This window comes from Leptonychotes weddellii, chromosome 5 (genome assembly GCF_054177405.1).
Source record: "Leptonychotes weddellii isolate Sample4059 chromosome 5, ASM5417740v2, whole genome shotgun sequence".
Classification (NCBI taxonomy): domain Eukaryota; kingdom Metazoa; phylum Chordata; class Mammalia; order Carnivora; family Phocidae; genus Leptonychotes; species Leptonychotes weddellii.
In genome coordinates this window covers 102,290,977-102,311,502 of record NC_138373.1, presented here as the reverse complement: position 1 = coordinate 102,311,502, position 20,526 = coordinate 102,290,977, and the positions used below count along the sequence as shown (strand labels likewise).

At 43.7% G+C, this 20,526-nt stretch overlaps 2 protein-coding genes across 5 annotated transcripts in view; both read left to right on the top strand.

Moving 5' to 3' along the window:
• LIMA1 (LIM domain and actin binding 1) overlaps positions 1–7,804 on the top strand; it is a 91,839-nt gene extending 84,035 nt beyond the window's left edge. For both annotated transcript variants that reach the window (XM_081821658.1, XM_081821657.1), the window contains exons 10-11: positions 3,269–3,402; positions 5,523–7,804. In XM_081821658.1, coding sequence (XP_081677784.1) covers positions 3,269–3,402; positions 5,523–6,534 — 1,146 coding nt within the window. In that variant the 3' untranslated portion in view covers positions 6,535–7,804. The remainder of the gene's footprint in view (positions 1–3,268; positions 3,403–5,522) is intronic.
• Positions 7,805–11,961: 4,157 nt separating this feature from the next.
• The window catches only part of CERS5 (ceramide synthase 5), a 29,730-nt gene continuing 21,165 nt past the window's right edge, over positions 11,962–20,526 (top strand). The window contains exons 1-2 of one of the 3 annotated variants that reach the window (XM_031030075.2): positions 12,114–12,245; positions 19,075–19,133. In XM_031030075.2, coding sequence (XP_030885935.1) covers positions 19,081–19,133 — 53 coding nt within the window. In that variant the 5' untranslated portion in view covers positions 12,114–12,245; positions 19,075–19,080. Of the gene's footprint in view, positions 12,246–19,074; positions 19,134–20,526 lie in introns of all 3 variants that reach the window. The other 2 variants (XM_031030074.2, XM_006735157.3) reach the window with 2 other exon arrangements.

The window sequence follows — 20,526 nt, the reverse complement described above, 5'->3', positions numbered from 1 at the left end:
GTGGCTGAGAGCCCGGGACAGAGGAAGTAAAGGGAAGGCACAGACAGCCCCTCTGATTTGGCATATGACCAGGTTGGGATCCTCTTGACTTTATGAAACTAGAAGGCCCTTGGGCAGCTGCCATATAAACACTAAATAATATTGAAAAGGGTCTCTGTAAAAATTGGATAGGAATAACGGGCCTCTGTAGGTCTGGTTAGTTAGAAGCTTGTGGTTAGTCAGATGTTTGAGCTAGCAGTCTGTTAATTTGATGTTAAGGAGGAGAGGTGGCTTTTCACCCCATTCAAGAGAGAGCCATTGTGGGTCAGGTGTGGGAGGCAGTAAGACACTAAAGAATTGTTAATGAGACACTCCTCGGGTGGGGGAAGGCTCACGACAGCTCTCTGTCCTGAGCTGGACCAGGTTCCAGCCTCAGGTAGATAGGAGTGAGGCTGCTTTTGCCACAATTAGCAGAATTACTTGAAAAAGAAAGAAAACATGGTCTTACTCTTGGATCCGAGTCTGTACCTGAGTTTCAGCTCAGCTGCAGTAAAGCGCTCCAGGCCCCCCACCCCCTCCCCGCACTGAATGCTGTGTATTCACTGAAGGTTCCTGTTTGTCTCTTGCAGCTTCTGCTTCCTGCTCCTCCGGTACCTAATTTCTGCTCCTGCCTTCCACTTTCCTCCTAACGTGAGCTCAGCTTTTAGCTTTCTCTCAGGTTCTCCTTTCTGTTCCCGGGGCCGCACCCTCCTACAGTGTGTCCTCTGTGTGTGTGTGATGGAGGTGTGCTCCAGCTCTCTCCATTTCCCCTGAGCACAGTCATACCCCTCTCCTCTTGTATCCTGGGAGGTTCCTGTCTCCTGCTCTGTCTTCACTGCCCAGAACGAATACTGTCCTCCTAAGTCAAGCGCTCAAAATACGGAAGCCGCCCTGCCCCTTATAGAGTTTCAGTCTGAGAAATAGATACATTTGGCCTCTGACTTCTGCATCATGTGGATTGTGATCTGTACAGGCTCTCTCCGATGCCATCAATTGTACTGTGACACCCAAATTTTATTTTGCATTTTAATGTATTTCCTGCTGGCTAGACAAGGACCTAGCTCTTTTTAGAGAAAACCTAATTAAAACTATGCAGTGACATCGCCACTGGGTCCTATCTTGTTAGAAGTATCCATATAAGAATTCTGAGCTCCAGATAAGGCCCTAATTGCTTCCAACAGCATTCATTTACAACATTTGATCATATTTAAATACCTCCCTTATTTGGTAAACTAGGTTGAATCTGTCTTTGACTATTTTAAGTTTTTCTTTTTAGGGCTCTAACCTTAGGAATAGAAGGGGGCTGTTGAGGAGCCATTTCCACTCAGTTCTGTTCATTCTTCAATCCCTTGGTGCTATTTGTTTACCACTAAACTGTATTAAACTCCCTTTTATAGAGATTTCCCTTTATGGCCATTTTTTTTTTTAACCCATTTTCTACTTTTGTTTCCTGTCCGGATCCACTTGGGAAACCATTCCTATTTTTTGCTTTACCTCCTGGTGAATCATGTAGCAAGTGAACCAGCATTCTGAATTTTTTATGGGACTATTTTCAAGTTTTTTAAATGAAAATTCTATCTTGCCCATAACCTGGTTTATTTTTGGCTTATCTTTACCATTCAAGTCCTGGACCTTGGGACTAATTTGCATTATTTACCACCACCCAGGTCTTGGCTGCAGAGACCCCCGCCCTGGCCCTCCACCCAGGTGCCTGTAAGAGCTTCCCAGCCACCTTAACCCAAGCTGCTCCTGCATTTGCTGGATAAGGTGTTTCTGTTGGAGCAAGTCAAGAGTTATTTACATATACCTAGGGACTTCTTACCCCCAGCCCTATTAGCTCAGTAACCATTTCTTATGTAAAAACTTGCCCTTTGGGAATTCTGGCTTTCATCAGTGCTATAATAAGAACTATTTTTTTTTTTTTGAGATTTTTTATTTATTTACTTGACAGAGAGAGACACAGCGAGAGAGGGAACACAAGCAGGGGAAGCAGGAGAGGGAGAAGCAGGCTTCCCGCCGAGCAGGGAGCCCAATGCGGGGCTTGATCCCAGGACCCTGGGATCATGACCTGAGCCGAAGGCAGACGCTTAACGACGAGCCTCCCAGGCGCCCCTATAATAAGAACTATTTTATGTTCTTTAGGATTGGGTTTACCAGCTGAAACAGCTATGCTCACCCCTCTCTTATTCCAAACTTTACAGACAGTTCATGAATTCCCAGTCTGTTATGACCTTTCACTCCCCATTACAATAGTTTTATTCTCCATTGTTTTTTGGGGTTTTTTGTTTGCTTGTTTTTCAAGTAGGCTCCACGCCCAACATGGGGCTCTAACTCACAATCCTGAGATCAAGAGTTCTCCTGCTCTCCCAACTGTGCCAGCCAGGTGCCCCTCTCCATTGGTTTCTGAGAAGATTATAGAACCTATAGCTTTGTTGGGCTATGCTTTCTTCTGGAGTCCTAATAAAATAGTTTGTCTCTTGGGTGCCTGGGTGGCTCAGTTGGTTAAGCGACTGCCTTCGGCTCAGGTCATGATCCTGGAGTCCCTGGATCGAGTCCCGCATCGGGCTCCCTGCTCGGCAGGGAGCCTGCTTCTCCCTCTGACCCTCCCCCCTCTCATGTGCTCGCTCTCTCTCATTCTCTCTCTCTCAAATAAATAAAATCTTTAAAAAAAAAGTTTGTCTCTTTAAAATTATTACATTTACATGTCAGTTTTGACTTATTTAAAAATTTTGTGCCTAATGGATAAAATATTATGCTAAGTCAAGATTATAAGCAGAGGACACTAAAAGATGCTTTATCAGATTGTCTTTTCCCAATTCCCAAAGTCCAATGCTTTTCCTCTCCTTTAAATTTATCCCCTTTCGAATCTGTTCTTATAAAAGTCTGTCCTGCTTTTACCAGGCACTTGAATCAAACAAACTTCTGTATGTGATAACATTTTCTCCTAATTTCCTGTCTGTGGAACCATTTTGTGTGTACTTTTGTTTGTATGTGTGGTGGCCTGTCCGAGCCTTCCTCTGCAGTCCAGCCTCAGTGGCTGCCACACTCGGGGCAGCCAGCCAGTTGGGGAAAGGGATGCAGGAGAGCTTCCTGGCCTTAAAGAGTCAGCTGATAGAATCATAACAGGCTTAGTGTTCCTGTGAGAATTGACAGGTAAGGGAGCCCTTAGCTAACAAAGTAAAACTGGGGCACATCTCAGCAGAGTACGAACTCACCCCTCCCTATGCTAACGTTACCCTTTTCCTTCTAGAAGTTTCAGGCACCTGCGAGAGAGACTTGTGTGGAGTGTCAGAAGACAGTCTACCCAATGGAACGTCTCTTGGCCAACCAGCAGGTGTTTCACGTCAGCTGCTTCCGTTGTTCCTACTGCAACAACAAACTTACGTAAGCCAACCAGAGTGAGCCATCTCTCTATGTCACTGGACCACGGGAAGGAGTCTTTGGCTTTTAGAGCACTGGTACTAGAAGCTCTTGTACCAAGAGTGCACTGTCAAAGGTCCTTAAAGAAAGTAAAAAATACCATTTAGTGAGAAGTATTTCATATCAAATGAGAATGGTGTTTGGAACTTAGTGGTACATTGATATTTTAATTTACATGTTTAATTTACAGGGAGCTTAAATCCTATGGCTGGCAGGTAAAACCCCCTGTGACTTAAATTAGTAGAATATCCCCCCTTGGTCTCATAGAATCATAAAATTAAGAAATCTTTTTTTTTTTTTTTAAAGATTTTATTTATTTTGACAGAGAGATACAACGAGAGAGGGAACACAGCAGTGGGAGTGAGAGAGGGAGAAGCAGGCCTCCCGCGGAGCGGGGAGCCCGATGCGGGGCTCGATCCTAGGACCTGGAATCATGACCTGAGCCCAAGGCAGACGCTTAACGACTGAGCCACCCAGGCGCCCCTAAAATTAAGAAATCTTAAGAGTATACTTGTCGGGGCACCTGGGTAGCTCAGTCTGTGAAGCATCTGCCTTCGGCTCAGGTCATGATCCGGGGGTCCTGGGATCGAGCCCCGTATCAGGCTCCCTGCTCAGCGGAGAGCCTGCTTCCCCTGCCCCTCACCCAACTCCTGCTCTCTCCCTCTCTCTCAAATAAATAAATAAAACCTTAAAAAAAAAAAAAAAGAGTATACTTGTCTAAGTCCTTACTTGAAAATGTCCCAAACACTGTATAAATGGTAATAATAACAATAATAATAGACCCCGAAGAGCGTGTATTTTTCTGTATATTGCTTCCTTTTATTTCTGAGAAAATAATTATGTATCATTTCTTCCAAGTAATTCAAGGATTGGATAGAAATGTGACAAATTGGGGCACCTGAGTGGCCCAGTCAGTTAGGCATCGAACTCTTGATTTCAGCTCAGGTCACAATCTCAGGGTTGTGAGATCGAGCTCCGTGTCGAGCTCCTTGCTCAGCGTGGAGTCTGCTTGTCCCTCTCCCTCTGCTCCTCCCCCGACCCCTGCTTGAGCTCGCTCTCTCTCAAATAAAATCTAAGGGGAAAAAAAAAAAAAAAGAAATGTGACAAACTGGGGACATATTCCATATTAACTCATTTAAATCAGAGTCTTAGGGAAGAAAGTAACTAGGATGTCACTTCCTCCAGCTTTCTGTTCAGAGCAAGCATTCCTTCTCAAATACTCTTGAAAGATGTGCTTGCATCTGTGCAGCACTTTGCTGGGGTGATACCCCACTACCTAGTTCCAGTGTAAGACAGCTCTAGTTCCCCAACTTTCCCTTCTGTTGAGCCAAAATGTGCCTCTGTAACTCCTACTCATTGGTTCTTTTTCTGCCCGTGGTATTATTTATTTTCTCCATATTTTTCCAAGTTTCTGAATTTTTATATCTCTTCTGTGGAAATGCTATTGTTTTTATATCCTGTTTAAAATTTATTACCCTGTGAGAGACACCAAGTGTCCTAAAGGCCTGTCCGGCACTGATATTAGTGTAGATTTACTTCCTGGCTACTGCTCACTGGGCTCCTATTGACCATATTCAGTCACTAGCATCTAGTGAGTACAAACCGTTTGCAGAGCATTAGACCTACTCCTGTAGAGATGTCCTTTTAAATTATAACACAAATGGGGAACGAGGAAAATGATTCAACTTTGTACAAAGGAATGTCATTATAAGTAGTTATAGATTGTAATTAGGAAATCTATGAGTGGTCAGAGATAGGTGGGCTTACCTAGGGAAGACTTCTTGGGAGAAATAATTTTTTTTTACAGTTTTGGCAGAGGGGAATGAAACCATTTGAAAGTAGGAGGATGTACCACATGAAAGAATGTCTTGTGAAGGTTCAGGCCTAGAAATGAGCATGTTTTTATAAGGGTAATAAAACACATGTGCTTGAAAGGGAGGGGGTAAAGAATTCTAAGTGATCGATGTCCTTTTAAAGATCTTTTTCTCCCTTAGCATCTTCTGAAAACACTGCAGTTCAGCCTGCTAGTATAAATAAGAGTATACAGATCTATTAACTTTATGCTCTTTTTCTTTTAACAACAGTCTAGGAACATATGCATCTTTACATGGGAGAATCTACTGCAAGCCTCACTTCAATCAACTCTTTAAAGCTAAAGGCAACTATGATGAAGGCTTTGGGCACAGACCACACAAGGATCTGTGGGCAAGCAAAAATGAAAATGAAGGGACTTTGGAGAGACCAGCCCAGCTTCCAAATGTAGGGGAGACCCCTCAGAGCCCAGGAGTAGAAGATGCCCCCATTGCTAAGGTGGGTGTGCTGACAGCAAGCATGGAAGCCAAGGCCTCCTCTCAGTCAGAGAAAGAAGACAAGCCAGCTGAAACCAAGAAGCTGAAGATCGCCTGGCCACCCCCTACTGAACTTGGTAGTTCAGGAAGTATCTTGGAGGAAGGGATCAAAGTATCCAAGCCCAAGTGGCCTCCTGAGGATGAAATCAGCAAGCCTGAAGCTCCCGAGGACGTAGATCTGGATCTGAAGAAGCTAAGACGATCTTCTTCACTGAAGGAAAGAAGCCGCCCATTCACTGTAGCAGCTTCATTTCGAACCACTTCAGTCAAGAGCCCAAAAGTCTCGTCCCTACCTATAAGGAAAGGCTGGAGCATGTCAGAGCAGAGTGAGGAGTTTACAGGAGGAATGACAGCAGAAAAGAAACAAGGGGAAAATGCCAATACCTCCGAAAAGAATGGTAGTGTGGGAAAAACAACCTGGCAAAACCAGGAATCTGGAGGAGGGGAGACAGGGGGGAGAAGGAAGGAAGATCATGGTTTTGAGATGGGGAGTGAGAATCTTACAGAAAATGGTGCAAACTTAGATGAAGATGATAGAAATCTCAAAGAGCAGTCTCCGCTAGAACCCAAGTCTACAAATTGGTCCAGCTTTGCAGACAATACCTCCTCTAAAGAATTCACTACCCAAAATCAGAAATCCCAGGATGTGGGATTCTGGGAGGGAGAAGTAGTTCAAGAGCTGTCTGTGGAGGAACAGATAAAGAGAAATCGGTACTATGATGAGGATGAGGAGGAGGATGAGGAATGACAAACTGCAAATGGTGCTGGGCCTTAAATTTGTGTTAGTGAGCCACTGCCCTTTCTCAAAGTGATGCACATATACATCTTAGCATGAACTGTAATTTATATGGAAGTAATTTTGGAAGAGTTCTTGCTTCAAAAAAAATCCCATACTGTAGCTTAAGTGAACCAATTCTAAGTGCTAGAGATAATATTAGTTAAGTCCTCTATTTTAGCAATGATGATATACATAAGTGCTTTAAGGTCTTATGGTGAGGGGGGGAATATGCCAACTGATAAATCCAGACTCCACTGTATTCCCAAAAGGCAATACAAAAATAGATGATTAGTAGCACATTGTTACGCTAAAAATTCATTTATGGAATTAGGGAACATACAGAAGGGGTTTAGGGACCTAAACATTATGACTGAATGCACTTTAGTATAAAGGGCACAGTTTGTATATTTTTAAATGAATACCAATTTAGTTATTTAGTATTCGTCTGTTAAGAGATCAAATATTTAATCTTTAAAACATTTTTTAGGTTAACTTTCTTACTTTGATATATATGGGGAATTTATTGCTATGCATCCCTTTCTCTAAACCATATCCAGAACTGGATTATTGAGATCTAACACAACTATTCTTTGGGGGCACTTTCTGAGCACATTTGGTGCTTGCTGAGATCAGCGGTCTCTCAGTTAAGCTCTGGTATTTGCCAATGAGTTTGACTACATCCCAGTTGATTGCTTTCTTCTTTGGTGGTATCTGTGGCAGCTCATAATTTACTGAAAGCTGCAATATTTTTATAAGATCTTTTGTATTGTTGTTTGCCATGTTGCATGTTAAAGCAAAGTGAGGAGTTTAAAGGAGGAATAACAGAAAAAACTGCCTTAAACCACTTGAGCCCAGACCCCCAAACCCGATATTCCACTTCTGATATCCCCTTTCTGGGACACTAGTTTTTTTAATACTTACCAGCTCTGAAATGTATTGATTTTTATGGCAGACAGTATTTCCAGGGTGCATTAAACCAATTATAGGCCTTTTTCGGAAAGATGGTTTTCTAGTAGTTAAGGTTTTAGAACATTATAAACTTGAGTACTTTGTTGTACATAATTGATATTCCAAATTGTATGTGGGGAAGAGAGGTATTTTAAACTATAGACTTTTCTTTGTACTGCATTTTTAGACATTTAGCCCTAATATTTTTTAGAGATGTAAAATATTCTGCTTTCTTACAGTCTTGCTTAGTCTGAAACATTTTTATTCAATAAAGCTTTTAATTTACATTTGACCTTTTCAAGTGTTCCTTTTCCATTATTATTTTACATCGTGACAGTCTCCCAGGACCTCCTTTTACCTGAGCAGTTTGGGAAGAAAAGGCAAATGGGTCTGGTGCATTTTAAGTGAAGAGAAGTGTTAGGAGTATATCTCACCACTAGGTGGGGGTGTTGGGTCGATCGTGGGTGCTCATCTGCCCTAAGGGAGGACAAATTTTTCTTATTTGGCAAGAAAATTAGTGTGTACATTCAAAATGAGCTGTTTGTTTTAGCAAGTCAAAATCCAGTAGTGTTTTTTTTTTATTGTTAATTGTATTCAACATTTAATAATTCACCTTGCAATTATGCCTAATGTGCTAAAGAGAATTTCCAAATGCCTCTACTTAAAAATGGACTTGTTTTCCACTCTGGGCAGAGGCATAGTTGGTTGTTTGATTTCCTTGCCTGTAGAGGCAACTGCCCCAATAGCTAAAGCACTTTTTTAAAAAATATTATTTATTTATTTATTTAACAGAGAGCACAAGCAGGGGGAGCAGCCGAGGGAGAGGGAGAAGCAGGCTCTCTGCAGAGCAGGGAGCCCAATGTGGGGCTCGAACCTAGAACCCTGGGATCATAACCTGAGCCGAAGGCAGACACTTAACCGACTGAGCCACCCAGGCACCCCAACACTTTTTTTTTTTTAAAGATTTTTTTTTTTATTTATTTATTTGAGAGAGAGAGAATGAGAGACAGAGAGCATGAGAGGGAAGAGGGCAGAGGGAGAAGCAGACCCCCCGCTGAGCAGGGAGCCCGATGTGGGACTCGATCCCGGGACTCCAGGATCATGACCTGAGCCGAAGGCAGTCGCTTAACCAACTGAGCCACCCAGGCGCCCCACTTTTTTTTTTTTTTAATGGAAGTGTGGGAGTGTGAATTCCTTGGAGATAGGCATGCTTTTTGAGTCATCTGTTACATATTCCAGGGTCACTCACTGTATGTTCCAGGGTCTTGCCTGGTCTTCCAAATGGATGGCAGGGTACTCTTTTCTGCTCTGGGCCCCATCACAAGCTGAAGTCATTTAGAAAGCCCTGTTCACTCAACAGTTCATCCAGGATGACATCCATAAAATATCCAATCCTGGCTTGATTTTAGCCACCTTTACTGTGTGACTCACTGCTACTCCAACCCATCTACGTGGTACTCACTGAATCTACTGATTTTATACAAAAAAGTCTGAATGTCTATGGCCAACACTTATGGATATTAGTTGAATATGTCACCATAAATCAGATATGCAGGGACTGAGATTAACCTTAGAAGAACCATTTTCTTTGCCTTTCAAGGGCTAAGATAGACATAGGTACAGAGAGTAGAAAGAAGGACTAGCTCCATATCAATATAATAAAAGGTTGTTTCTATCAGGAGAATGACCAGAAGGGTGCCTTGGTGGCTCAGTCTGTTAAATGTCTGCCTTCAGCTTAGGTCATGATCCCAGAGTCCTGGGATCAAGCCCCACATTGGACCGCCTGCTCAGCGGGAAGCCTGTTTCTTCCTCTTCCTCTGCCTGCTGCTCCCCCTGCTTGTGTTCTCTCGCTGTCAAATAAATAAACAAAATCTTAAAAAAAAAGAGAATGACCAGATAATACTAAACATTCTTAGAAAACAGAAGAACCTATAGCCAAACAAAATGTTTCAGCTCTCTGAAGGCAACTTGTTTGGGCTTGGTATGTCATTGGTGGCAACAAGATGTGTTTTTCTGCCAGTGAAGCAAGAAAAGGGGCCAGCTTGGGACCTGAGATAGTTAAGGAGACTCTTCATGACTACTATTGGGCCAACTTAGTTCTACCAGCTTGCTGGTTGGATCAGTCCTGGACAAGGTGAAAGCTGCACAAAGTTTGCTCTCATTACATATTTCGTCAACTATATATTTTCTAACAGCCAAGATGTTGAGAAATGGTACAAATGTGGTTTTGGGGAGATAGACCTTGAGACCAAGATCACTGTGTGCTTGTTCCTGCATGCCAAGTTAGTATGTTCTTTGTTCCTCAGGACTCTGATTTGAATTCCCATGGGATCAAGGAGAGTTTACTTCTTTTATTTTAAGATTTATTTATTTATTTGACAGAGAGCCTGCAAACGTGCACAAGCAGGGAGAGCGGCAGGCAGAGGGAGAGGGAGCAGCAGGCCCCCCCACAGAGCAGGGAGCCTGATGCAGGACTCTATCCCAGGGATCATGACCTGATCCGAAGGCAGATGCTTAACTGACTGACCCACCCAGGCGTCCCAAGTTTACTTTTTTTTTTAAGATTTTATTTATTTATTTGACAGAGAGACAGCGAGAGAGGGAACACAAGCAGGGGGAGTGGGAGGGGGAGAAGCAGGCTTCCCGCTGAGCAGGGAGCCCAATGCGGGGCTCGATCCCAGGACCCTGGCAGACACTTAACGACTGAGCCACCCAGGCGCCGCCAAGTTTACTTTTTAAAAAATGTACCTTGAGGGCGCCTGGGTGGCTCAGTCGTTAAGCGTCTGCCTTCAGCTCAGGTCATGATCCCAGGGTCCTGGGATTGAGCCCCCCATCGGACTCCCTGCTCGGCGGGAAGCCTGCTTCTCCCTCTCCCACTCCCCCTGCTTGTGTTCCTGCTCTCGCTGTCTCTCTCTCTGTCAAATAAATAAATAAAATCTTTAAAAAAAAAAAATGTACCTTGAATATAGGGTAGTTACCATTAAGCTATTGCTGGGTTAGGAATAAATGGCTCCAGGCAGTGGTTCTCAGACCAGAGGCAGTGGCATTGCCTATGAGTTTGTTAGAAATGAGAAATGTAAATTCATAGGCCCCAACCTGTCTCACCTCTTGAATCAAAATTTCTTTGGATGGGGCCCAGAAAACTTTTAGCAAACTCTCCATGTGAGAGATGGGACAAGCTAATATCCAAGCTGTGGTACCCTAAGTTTGAGAACCACTGAGCTAAAGCAAACCTAGTCTACTTTAGGATGGCACCCTTTCCCCCCCCCCCACTTCTTCCTCTCCCCTTGAAACTCTAACTTCTGGTGTAAGCTTGCCTTACTAGTTATAAAGTTACTTTATCTGTCCTTGAACAAGAGGTAGAGATTCAATCCTTTTAATCTTTTTTTCAGGTCATTCTAGTTAGCCTGTGGTAATTAACCTCACAGCAGGGTTTAAACAGACCGCACCCAGGGTTCAGGAATCTCCAGCAGTTGAGGGACAATTTTGAATTTAGCTTTTTGAAGGTTTCTTGTCTATGGCTTCCCTTCTTGTTTATGTAGATCCACAAAACAGTTAAATGTTTAATGTGGTAACCTAAAATTACGGAGGTTTATAAGATAAGGGCTCAGGGTTCCAAGGTCTAAAGACTTTCTAGCTCAGAAGCCCAGGTCTACCACAATTCTATATAACCTTGAGCAAACTGCTTAACCTCTCTGGACCTCAGTTTACCCATCGATAAAATAGTAAATACCTACTTCATAGGACGATGAAGTTAAATAACTGGTGTTAAAGTGTTCAGTGCAGTACCTGGCACAGTAAGCTTCCTTAAATATTGGCCATCATTTATTTTTTTTTCCTTTGTATTTTTCTTTGGATAATATCCTTTGGATATCTTCCATTTCCTTTTACCCATGAGAAGAATAAAAGGATTTTCAAAAGTCCATTTTAAGAGATAAAACAGTGAAAGGGCATTGAGATCATGGAAGGACACGAAGTAAGGAAAAAGCTGGGAGCAAAAAACGGTAGAGGTGGGAAGAGTTTAGGCGGAACCATCTGAGATGAGGTAGGCCCCAGTAACGGGCTAGGAGCAGAGACGTAGGTACCGCCTGCCTGGGAGCGGGAACAGCCTTTGGGACGGCTGGGCTGAGAAAGAGGAGCGTCTCCTTCAGGGAGCTAGGCCTGAAATAGGGGTGTGGCCGTGGCGGAGGAGGAGAAGCGTGGCCGAAACCCTTGGCAAAAAATGGGCGGGGCCAGAGCTGAGGCCCGCGGGACTGGATGGGGGCGGGGTGGGGCGGGGCCAGGCCGGGGGCGGGGTCCTAAGGAGAGGCGGCCCCGGGCGCCGCAGTCAGGAAGGTGGGTGGGTGTGGAGCCGAGATGGGCGGTGAAGAGGCCCGGCCCCACGGAGGAGGCGGGCTGAGACCTGCTGGGGACGGGAAGGAGCCGGAAGGGGGTGGCCGCCGGTCCAGCCCCGCCCCGGGGCCGCCTCCTCGCGGGTTCCGTTGGCTGTGGCGGCGGCTGAGGCTGTGGCGGCGGTAGCCGCGGGGCGGGCGTAAGATGGCGACAGCGGCGGCGGGAGCCCTGGGCCTGCTGTGGGGCTGGCTGTGGAGCGAACGCTTCTGGCTGCCTCAGAACGTGAGCTGGGCCGACCTTGAGGGGCCGGGCGACGGCTACGGCTACCCCCGGGCGCAGCACATCCTCTCGGTGTTCCCGGTGGCGGCGGGCATATTCTCCGTGCGGCTGCTCTTCGAGCGGTGAGAGTCCCGGAGCGAGCGGCGCGGAGGGCCGGGGCCGGGGCGCGGACCAGTGGGGCAGGCTCGGGGGAGAGGCCGAGCACCGGAAGCAGAAGTGCCGGGAAAGCCCGGAAGCAGGGGGCTGGGAGAGCCTGGGCCGCCGCGCGGGATGCTCGGAGGGTGGCCGAGGTGGTCGCGGAGCCTAGGTAAAGACAGAGTTTGGGGCGTGGACAGTGAAGAGCCAGAGTCGGGGCGGGGGGGTGGGGCGCGTACCCTGGGCCCTTTCCATCTCAGATCCCGGAGGTCGCCTGGGGGGTCTTTTAGGTCTGTTCCCAGCCTCCAAGGATTCTACTGACGGGAAACAGGTTGTGTGTGAGCTGCGGCCGAGAGCCCGAACAGCCGAAGCGAGAAACAGGAAAGGGCCGCAGGAACCAGCACTAGTCGGGGCTGTGGAAACTGAAGGGTTAACGCAAGAGCCAGCCGTTCCTAGAGAAAGGAGCGGGTTCTTGGGAATCTACGACTTGTGAGGACACTTCTGAGAGTTGAGGGGAACACGGTTAGGCCCCAAGCCTTGGTTTGTCAGCTCATGGACGTGTGTGTGTGAGTGAACATATCCCCCCCCCCCCAAAAAAAAAAACCGCTGCCAGAGCCCGCAAGAGAGTAGAAATCTGGTAGGGATAAGGCGTGGTGGAGCCTGAGGCTTCCAAAGTATGGGAAGGTGTCAGAGTAGTTGCAGAACAGGCCTTGGAGGCCTGAGATGGAAGGAGGAGTGGTAATTTTGAAAGGATGAGAGCCGTAGGGCTTAAAGGAGGACACCTGTATTGAGTCAGCTTCTAAGTGAGTTTGGCAGAATCACAACATTCTTTTCCTGACCGTGTGTTCTTGGTAAAAGTGATTTCACTTTTCTTTGAGTGAGTGGTTAGTATCTGCTAAGATACAGTGTTCACAGAGGACTTGATGTGGTGCTTTTATAATGTGGACTTAGAGCTGTGGGTGATTTTATCAGATCTACTCGGACTCCAGGAACGGAGACTTCTTTCCGCATAGGTCTCAGGTAATGAGGATGGCACTTAGACATCTATTGTTCATTTGGCCCTTATGTAGAGCAGAAATGCCCTTTCTAGGATGGGGATATATTGCAAATAATCTGTTACTCTCTGAAAAAGTAGTATTATGTGTTTTGGATTACTTTTCAAAACTGCGTACTATTTCTGACTAATCTTTAATAAAATATTTTTATATGTAGCTAGCTTGTCATTCATCCATTTATTCATAGTGTTTGTGTATTGTTACCAGAGTGCTCTGTCAGACATTCACGTACAAAAATAAAGTTGTTTTTAACTGAAGCAAATGAAACTGAGAGGTCTAAATGCCTTTACTGAGTCCTTGGGAACTTAGTGTTGCAGTTTTTGAAGTATAGTCATTGTATTAAGTATTCCTGGGGTAGGCGCACAAACCACTTTTCCCTCTTAGGAATAACCTAGATCCCGATACTCTCCTCCTTGGCAACTGTATATGAGGGCTGAAAAAAGAGAAAGACAATGTAATGTCTAAAAAGGAAAATACACAATTCAGGACAGAAAAAATTTAATTGTCCTAGGAAAGGATTCTCTGCTTTTCATACAAATATATGCCAACATGGAAATTTCATGTCAGTGGTAAGAGAAAATAGCTTGTTGCTTATAAATACCCATTTCATATAAACTTGGATATATCTTCAGAGTTCCAAAGAGTTTCCTCAGATGACTGTGAAGACTTACATATCCCCTGTCAGAGCCACTGGAAAGGATCCTTTACCTGTGCGAATTCTATCTGAATGTTTCTATGGTGCTCCAGTGTCCGGGGAGTAAGGGTGGATGGGGATACTGAGCTGAAAGCATTCTAGTATGATATTCCTTGGCTAATAAGGTCAGGCATCTTTTTCATCTCATGTTTGATCTTAGGAAAGTTTAACCCTAGAAGCAGTCTTGCTATTTTGTTTCTTTTTATAAAACCTACTACTTTTAGCAGTAGAATTGACTACAGGATTGTCGGTTCCTCTCTTGCTTGGCCTTCCATAAAGGTAGTTGAAGCCACCCTTAGAATATAGTAAAAGACATATTAGAAATATTGGTACAGGGACGCCTGGGTGGCTCAGTTGGTTAAGCGACTGCCTTCGGCTCAGGTCATGATCCCAGGGTTCTGGGATCGAGCCCCGCATCGGGCTCCCTGCACTGTGGGAAGCCTGCTTCTCCCTCTCCCACTCCCCCTGCTTGTGTTCCCTCTCTCGCTGTGTCTCTGTCAAATAAATAAATAAAATCTTAAAAAAAAAAAAAGAAATATTGGTGCAGTTAATTGTCTTTCCTACGGTTTTCTCATTTCTCAGATCCTATCTGCTTGGTTTCTGGAAGTGATTCATGTAGTAATCATAGACTGTAAGAGCTATAACTCCAGCCTTTTTTTTATAGACAGTAAACTAAGGCTTAGAAACATCCTGCAGCTTTTCAGAGGTTTCATACTCACTGGGGGAGGAACTAGAACTAAGATCCAGATCGTTTTCCCAAGCCTCGTGCTCTTTCCACTGTATGATGTGGCCATCTTTTCCTGTTCCTTAAACCCTTTTTCAAGGATTGAGGTTTAACCCCCTCTTCCTAGTATTCTAGGATTTGGAGAACAAACCCATGCTCATCTTATTCTTGGTTATTTAATATAATGTATTTGACTTGAAGACTGTATTTTTTTTCTCAAATTTTTGTTTCAAATTGTTCTGCATATTTTAATGAGTCTGACACTATGCCCCTTGATAAATTACTGCTATTTGTGCTAAGAATCTCCCAAAGAGGGACACCTGGGTGGCTCAGTTGGTTAAGTGGCTTTGGCTCAGATCATGATCCGGGGACGCTGGGATCGAGTCCCACGTCGGGCTCCTTGCTCAGTGGGGAGCCTGCTTGTCCTTCTGCTTGTGCTCTCTCTCTCTCTCTGATAAATAAATAAATAAAATCTTAAAAAAATAAAAAAGAATCTCCCAAAGAATAGCTGCGCCTGGTTGGCTCAATCAGAAGAGCAGGGGATTCTTAATCTCGGGGTGGTGAGTTCAAGCCCCAAGTTGCGAGTGTTGAGATTACTAAAAAATAAACTTTTTTTTTTAAAATGCTTAGGTTTGTTTTTTTTTTTAAGATTTTATTTATTTGACAGAGAGACAGAGCAGGAACACAAGCAGGGGGAGCGGGAGAAGCAAGCTTCCCGCCGGGCAAAGAGCCTGATGTGGGGCTCGATCCCAGGACCCTGGGATCATGACCTGAGCGGAAGGCAGACGCTTAACGACTGAGCCATCCAGGCGCCCCTAAAAAATAAACTTAAAAAAAAAAAAATCCTGAAGAATAGAGATAGCATTTACAGTTTGGTCTTACTTTCTCATCCTTTTCATCAACCACACTGAGCATTTATTTTTTTTTAAGTTCCCACATTCCCTGGAGAACTACCTCTGATAGGGATGACTTGAAAAGCCGCCTGAGTGGGCACCTGTGTGGCTCAGTCGTTAAGCGTCTGTCTTCGGCTCGGGTCGGCTCGGGTCGGCTCGCGTCGGCTCGCGTCGGCTCGCGTTGTGATCCCTGTCCTGGGATCGAACCCCACATCGGGCTTCCTGCTCAGCGGGAAGCCTGCTTCTCCCTCTCCCATTCCCCCTGCTTGTGTTCCCTCTCTCCATGTCTCTCTCTGTGAAATAAATAATTAAAATCTTAAAAATTAAAATAATTAAAATCTAAAAATCTTATTATGGCCTGGCCATAATAAGTAAAGTGTTTGTATCTAGCTATTTTGCTGAAGAACTGCAGGTAGGAGATTATTACCTACCATAGAATGGAGGCTTTCCTTTGTGGGTCTCTGGTGAGTGGTTGTATTGTGGTGGCCTGCACCTTGCAAAATGCCTCAGGAATAGCATGTGGTCAGTAAATATTTATTGAATGTTTGAGAAGGGTCCATCCTCATCTACACAGACGCCCAGAGGAGTGACCGGAATCTAGATCTTCAACCTGAAATAGATGTTTGGCTTGACTGAGAGAGGCAAAACTAAAATTCCTTTGTTTCTGGTTAAATTTCATCATGCTATATTTGCATGTTGTGCACCTTTCTACAGCTTTTTTTCTCTTTCTCCGCTCCCCCCATACACATATTCACGCTACCCTGTACCCTAACAAAATAGGGATGAGAAACTTCCACTTGTTTTTTAAAACTTTTTCATATTAAGTTCATGATAAAATTATTTGAAATTTAATATCTAGTCACTTGAGCACTTGTTTCTTGGGATCAAGTAGGAGCTTGAGACTTAATATTGATACCATCAGAGCTATATAGGCTCATTTATTTTGAATATGGTATTGCAGTAGGAGCTTTGTGTTGCCAGAAGAAAATTATTTGGTGAATTATGCAGGAGATAGATTAGAGCTGTGCTTGCTGCTCATTCATTATTCCAATCCCCTCTTCTCTCTTGTTACTTCCAAAGCAACCTCACTGGAGTGTGTAAAGAGCCTTCTCAATACCATCCTCTGTCACAGGAGACTGAACAGACTCACTTGCTGGCCTGTCATGTAACTGACAACAAGAGTAGTGACTCATTTTTTGTGTGTGTGCACGTTTCTCAACCACTCATTTCATCTTCCTCTTGTAAGCCTTGCTACCTCTGCTACATACTGCCTTTTTTTTTTTTTCTTGTTTTCCCCCACTTCTGCTAAGTGGAGGTAGAACTTTTTTCCTCTCCCTGACAGGCCTGCTGCCCTCCTCCCAGATCCATGTCAGGTCACAGCATCGTGACCCAATATTAGTGGGTCCTCTAGACAGGGTAGAGAGGCTTTGGGAAAAATGGACATAGCTGCTGACTAGGCTGTAAGAGAGACTGCCCATTCCATTGCATCCCTAAAAGTGTTCTGTTGGGCGTTATTGGATTGTAAATCACAGAATCAAATCAGGTTTGCAGATGCAGCAGAGCAAGATTGGAAAAGACAGTCACATGGCCCTGCCCTTATCTAAGAATCCACCTCTTAATAAGCTCCAGACGGTCAGAAGCTGTGTCTATCCTCTCTCTGGGGAAACTTCTTTCCCCAACCCTTTGTGTGCAGTGGGTGTTAATGCTTTGCAGAAAACTCTGAATACTGTCACGCCTGAGGTCGAGTTCCTGACTTATCCCTGGGGACAGTATATTCTCACAGAAAAGAAACGTCAGATATTTTTACTTTAGCCACTGCCCAATTCAGAAAACTAAGGTCTCCTAAATGGGTTAAGAAATTAATGAAGAGGAGGCAAGCAAGTGAAATCTGCACCCTTCTTAACAGAGTGGAAAGGGAGATATACCTCATTTTGGCTTCCTCTCCAGAGGTATTTTTAGGCAGATAAAAGCTGCCCTTCACTGAGTTTTGGACTCTTTGTGCTTAAACTCACTCCTTCTTAATCTTTGGGGAAGTTAATTGAAATGTTAACTGCAAAAGGAGTTAAATCATAATCACTTCTAACTAAAAAAAAATTGAAAACAGTTTTCCCAGATGTGAAGAATTCTCTCTGAATTATCTAAAACTGTGCTGTTAAGTACAGTAGCCACTAACTTTGGGGGATTTAAAACGTGACTAGTCCAGATGTGATGTGTTAGTTAGATGTGTTCAGAGTGTAAAATACGCACCAGATTTTGAAGACAGTGAAAGGGAAAAAAAAAAAAGAATGTAATATATCTCAGATTTTAACATTGATTACATACTGACGTGATAGTATTTTCGATATATCAGGTTAAACAAAGTATATTATCAATTAATTTTACCTGTTTCTTTTTTCCTTGTCTGAATGTGGCTGTTAGAAAATTTAAAATTATATATGTGGCCTGTATTATATTTCTACTGAGCAGTGCTGGTAAGTAATTCAAACAAATATTTTTTTTTTTTTTTAAGATTTTATTTATTTGACAGAGAGAGATACAGCGAGGGAGGGAACACAAGCAGGGGGAGTGGGAGAGGGAGAAGCAGGCTTCCCGCGGAGCAGGGAGCCCAATGCGGGGCTCGATCCCAGGACCCTGGGATCATGACCTGAGCCGAAGGCAGACGCTTTACGACTGAGCCACCCAGGCGCCCCTCAAACAAATATTTATAACTGAAAAGAATTTTAATGTAAATTCACATTTGATTCATATTTTTATGACCAGAAGGTGGTCAGTCCTAAGTATATCAGACCATGCTTTAAACAACAGGTTTTTCTAAAAATTGTGGTAAAATTGGGGTTTTTAAAATGTAAATAATTTCCTGAATGATATAAATGACGTTATAGGCTATTTTGAGTAATCACTGAATGATCCAGTCTAGCCAAGCATTGCTCTGTAGTGTTGCTTTTCTGCATGTCTTCTTAGTTGAGTAGTTAATGATCTGTAAACAAACAAGTTTGTCAAGTAGTTATATGTACATGGGTGCTGCACAGCCCTGATAAGACATTAAGAATAATCACAGTATTTTATCTCTTATCAAAATTATGGAATTTCTTAAAAAGGGTATTCCTGGGGCACCTGGGTGGCTCAGTGGGTTAAGCATCTGCCTTTGGCTCAGGTCATGATCTCAGGGTCCTGGGATCGAGTCCCACATCGGGCCCCCTGCTCAGCGGGGAGTCTGCTTCTCTCTCTCTCTCTCTCTCTCTCTCTCAAATAAATAAGTCTTTTAAAAATGAAAAGGGGGGTATTCCTTGTATTCTTTGGCTTTTGGATAGTGTCAGCAGTTGTAAGATGTCTCAATAGGCACCGAGGGTCTCAAACCCAATCAGGTTGTTGTGGTTGTGTTTAATTATTCTTGGGGAAATTTCCAGTTATACTGAAATTTTTTAACTTGAATTTCTACTGATTCCCCAGAAATCAATGACCTTCTCCTACATGGAGCTGGCAGGTTATCTGATGACCCAGGAGAACAGGTCAGCACATTTCCTTGAAACACTTCACTTTTTACTTGAGAATTAAGTTCCTACCCATTTTCTTTTTCCTTCAGCAATTATTTATTGAGAGCTTAGTATATGCCAGATGTCAAATTATGTGCCATGGATAAAAATATAAGTCATGGTGTCTACTCTCAGGAAGAAAGCAAGAAAATCAGTGGTTTAAAATACAGTGTAATAAATGTATGCATAAGACTGTTACGGGAGGGGCCTGGGTGGTTCAGTCCTTAAGCGTGTGCCTTCCGTTCAGGTCATGATCCCAGGGTCCTGGGATCAAGCCCCACATCAGCCTCCCTGCTCCACGGGAAGCCTGCTTCTCCCTCTCCCACTCCCCCTGCTTGTGTTCCCTCTCTTGCTATCTCTCTCTCTGTCAAATAAATAAATAAATAAAATCTTTAAAAAGAAAAAAAGACTGTTATGGGAGTTTGGAGGAGGTGGGTTCACTTCTTTTAACAGTTACCTAAAATATAGGCTTAATGTCTCACTAACAAACACTTGTCTTGGACTCTGAAGGATGGTAAAAGCTTTCTTAAGGAAGAGTTTCTTGTTAACCTTTTTCTCTACCACCTCTTGGCACTCGCACATCTGTATGTTTCTACTGTAAGCAAATACATTAAGTTATATAGTCACTTGTCCATTTAAAAAAGATAAAAGATGAGCCCCCATAGGGCTCTGGGCTGGGTTAAGCACGGGGCGTGGAGCCTGCTTAAGATTGTCTCTCTCCCTCTCCCCCACCCGCTCCCTAAAAGAAAGAAATAAAAAATTAAAAAGATAAATATGTGTAATGAAAGAAATGTATGTATATAGTTGGAGAGGGAGAAATTCTTTAACAATGAGAGTCTCAGGGACCTCCAGCTATTCTTCAGCCACACTTTGAGAACTGCTGCTCTATAGCAAGTAAAACATTCACTGGCTACTATACAGTGATACTACAATTTAGTCTTAAATTGTGTCTGTCTGAAACATTTTAACATACATACTGTATGTAATTCTTACTATCTCAAGACTTATGTCCCTTACAGTGAGGTTAGATGTAAGCAGGATGCTGATCCTTCTCATCATAGCACCTGGTAGGTACATCAAATTACACAGGTATTAATCATCTTAATGCTTTAAGGACCTGTTACAGGTCTAAGTGAAGATAACTGATGAAAGTGGAAGAAGGAGAGAATAGTCTGCTATAAATCCACAGTGTGTGTCTTGCCATTGTTTAGGATAATATATATCATAGAGGTCTTTTTCTTTTTCGTCTGCTTCTGCTTTAAGAACAAATTTGCCAGAGCCTGCTTCTCCCTCTGCCTGCCGCTCCCCCTGCTTATGCACACACTTTCTCTGACAAAGAAATAAATAAAATCTTAAAAAAAAAAAGAAC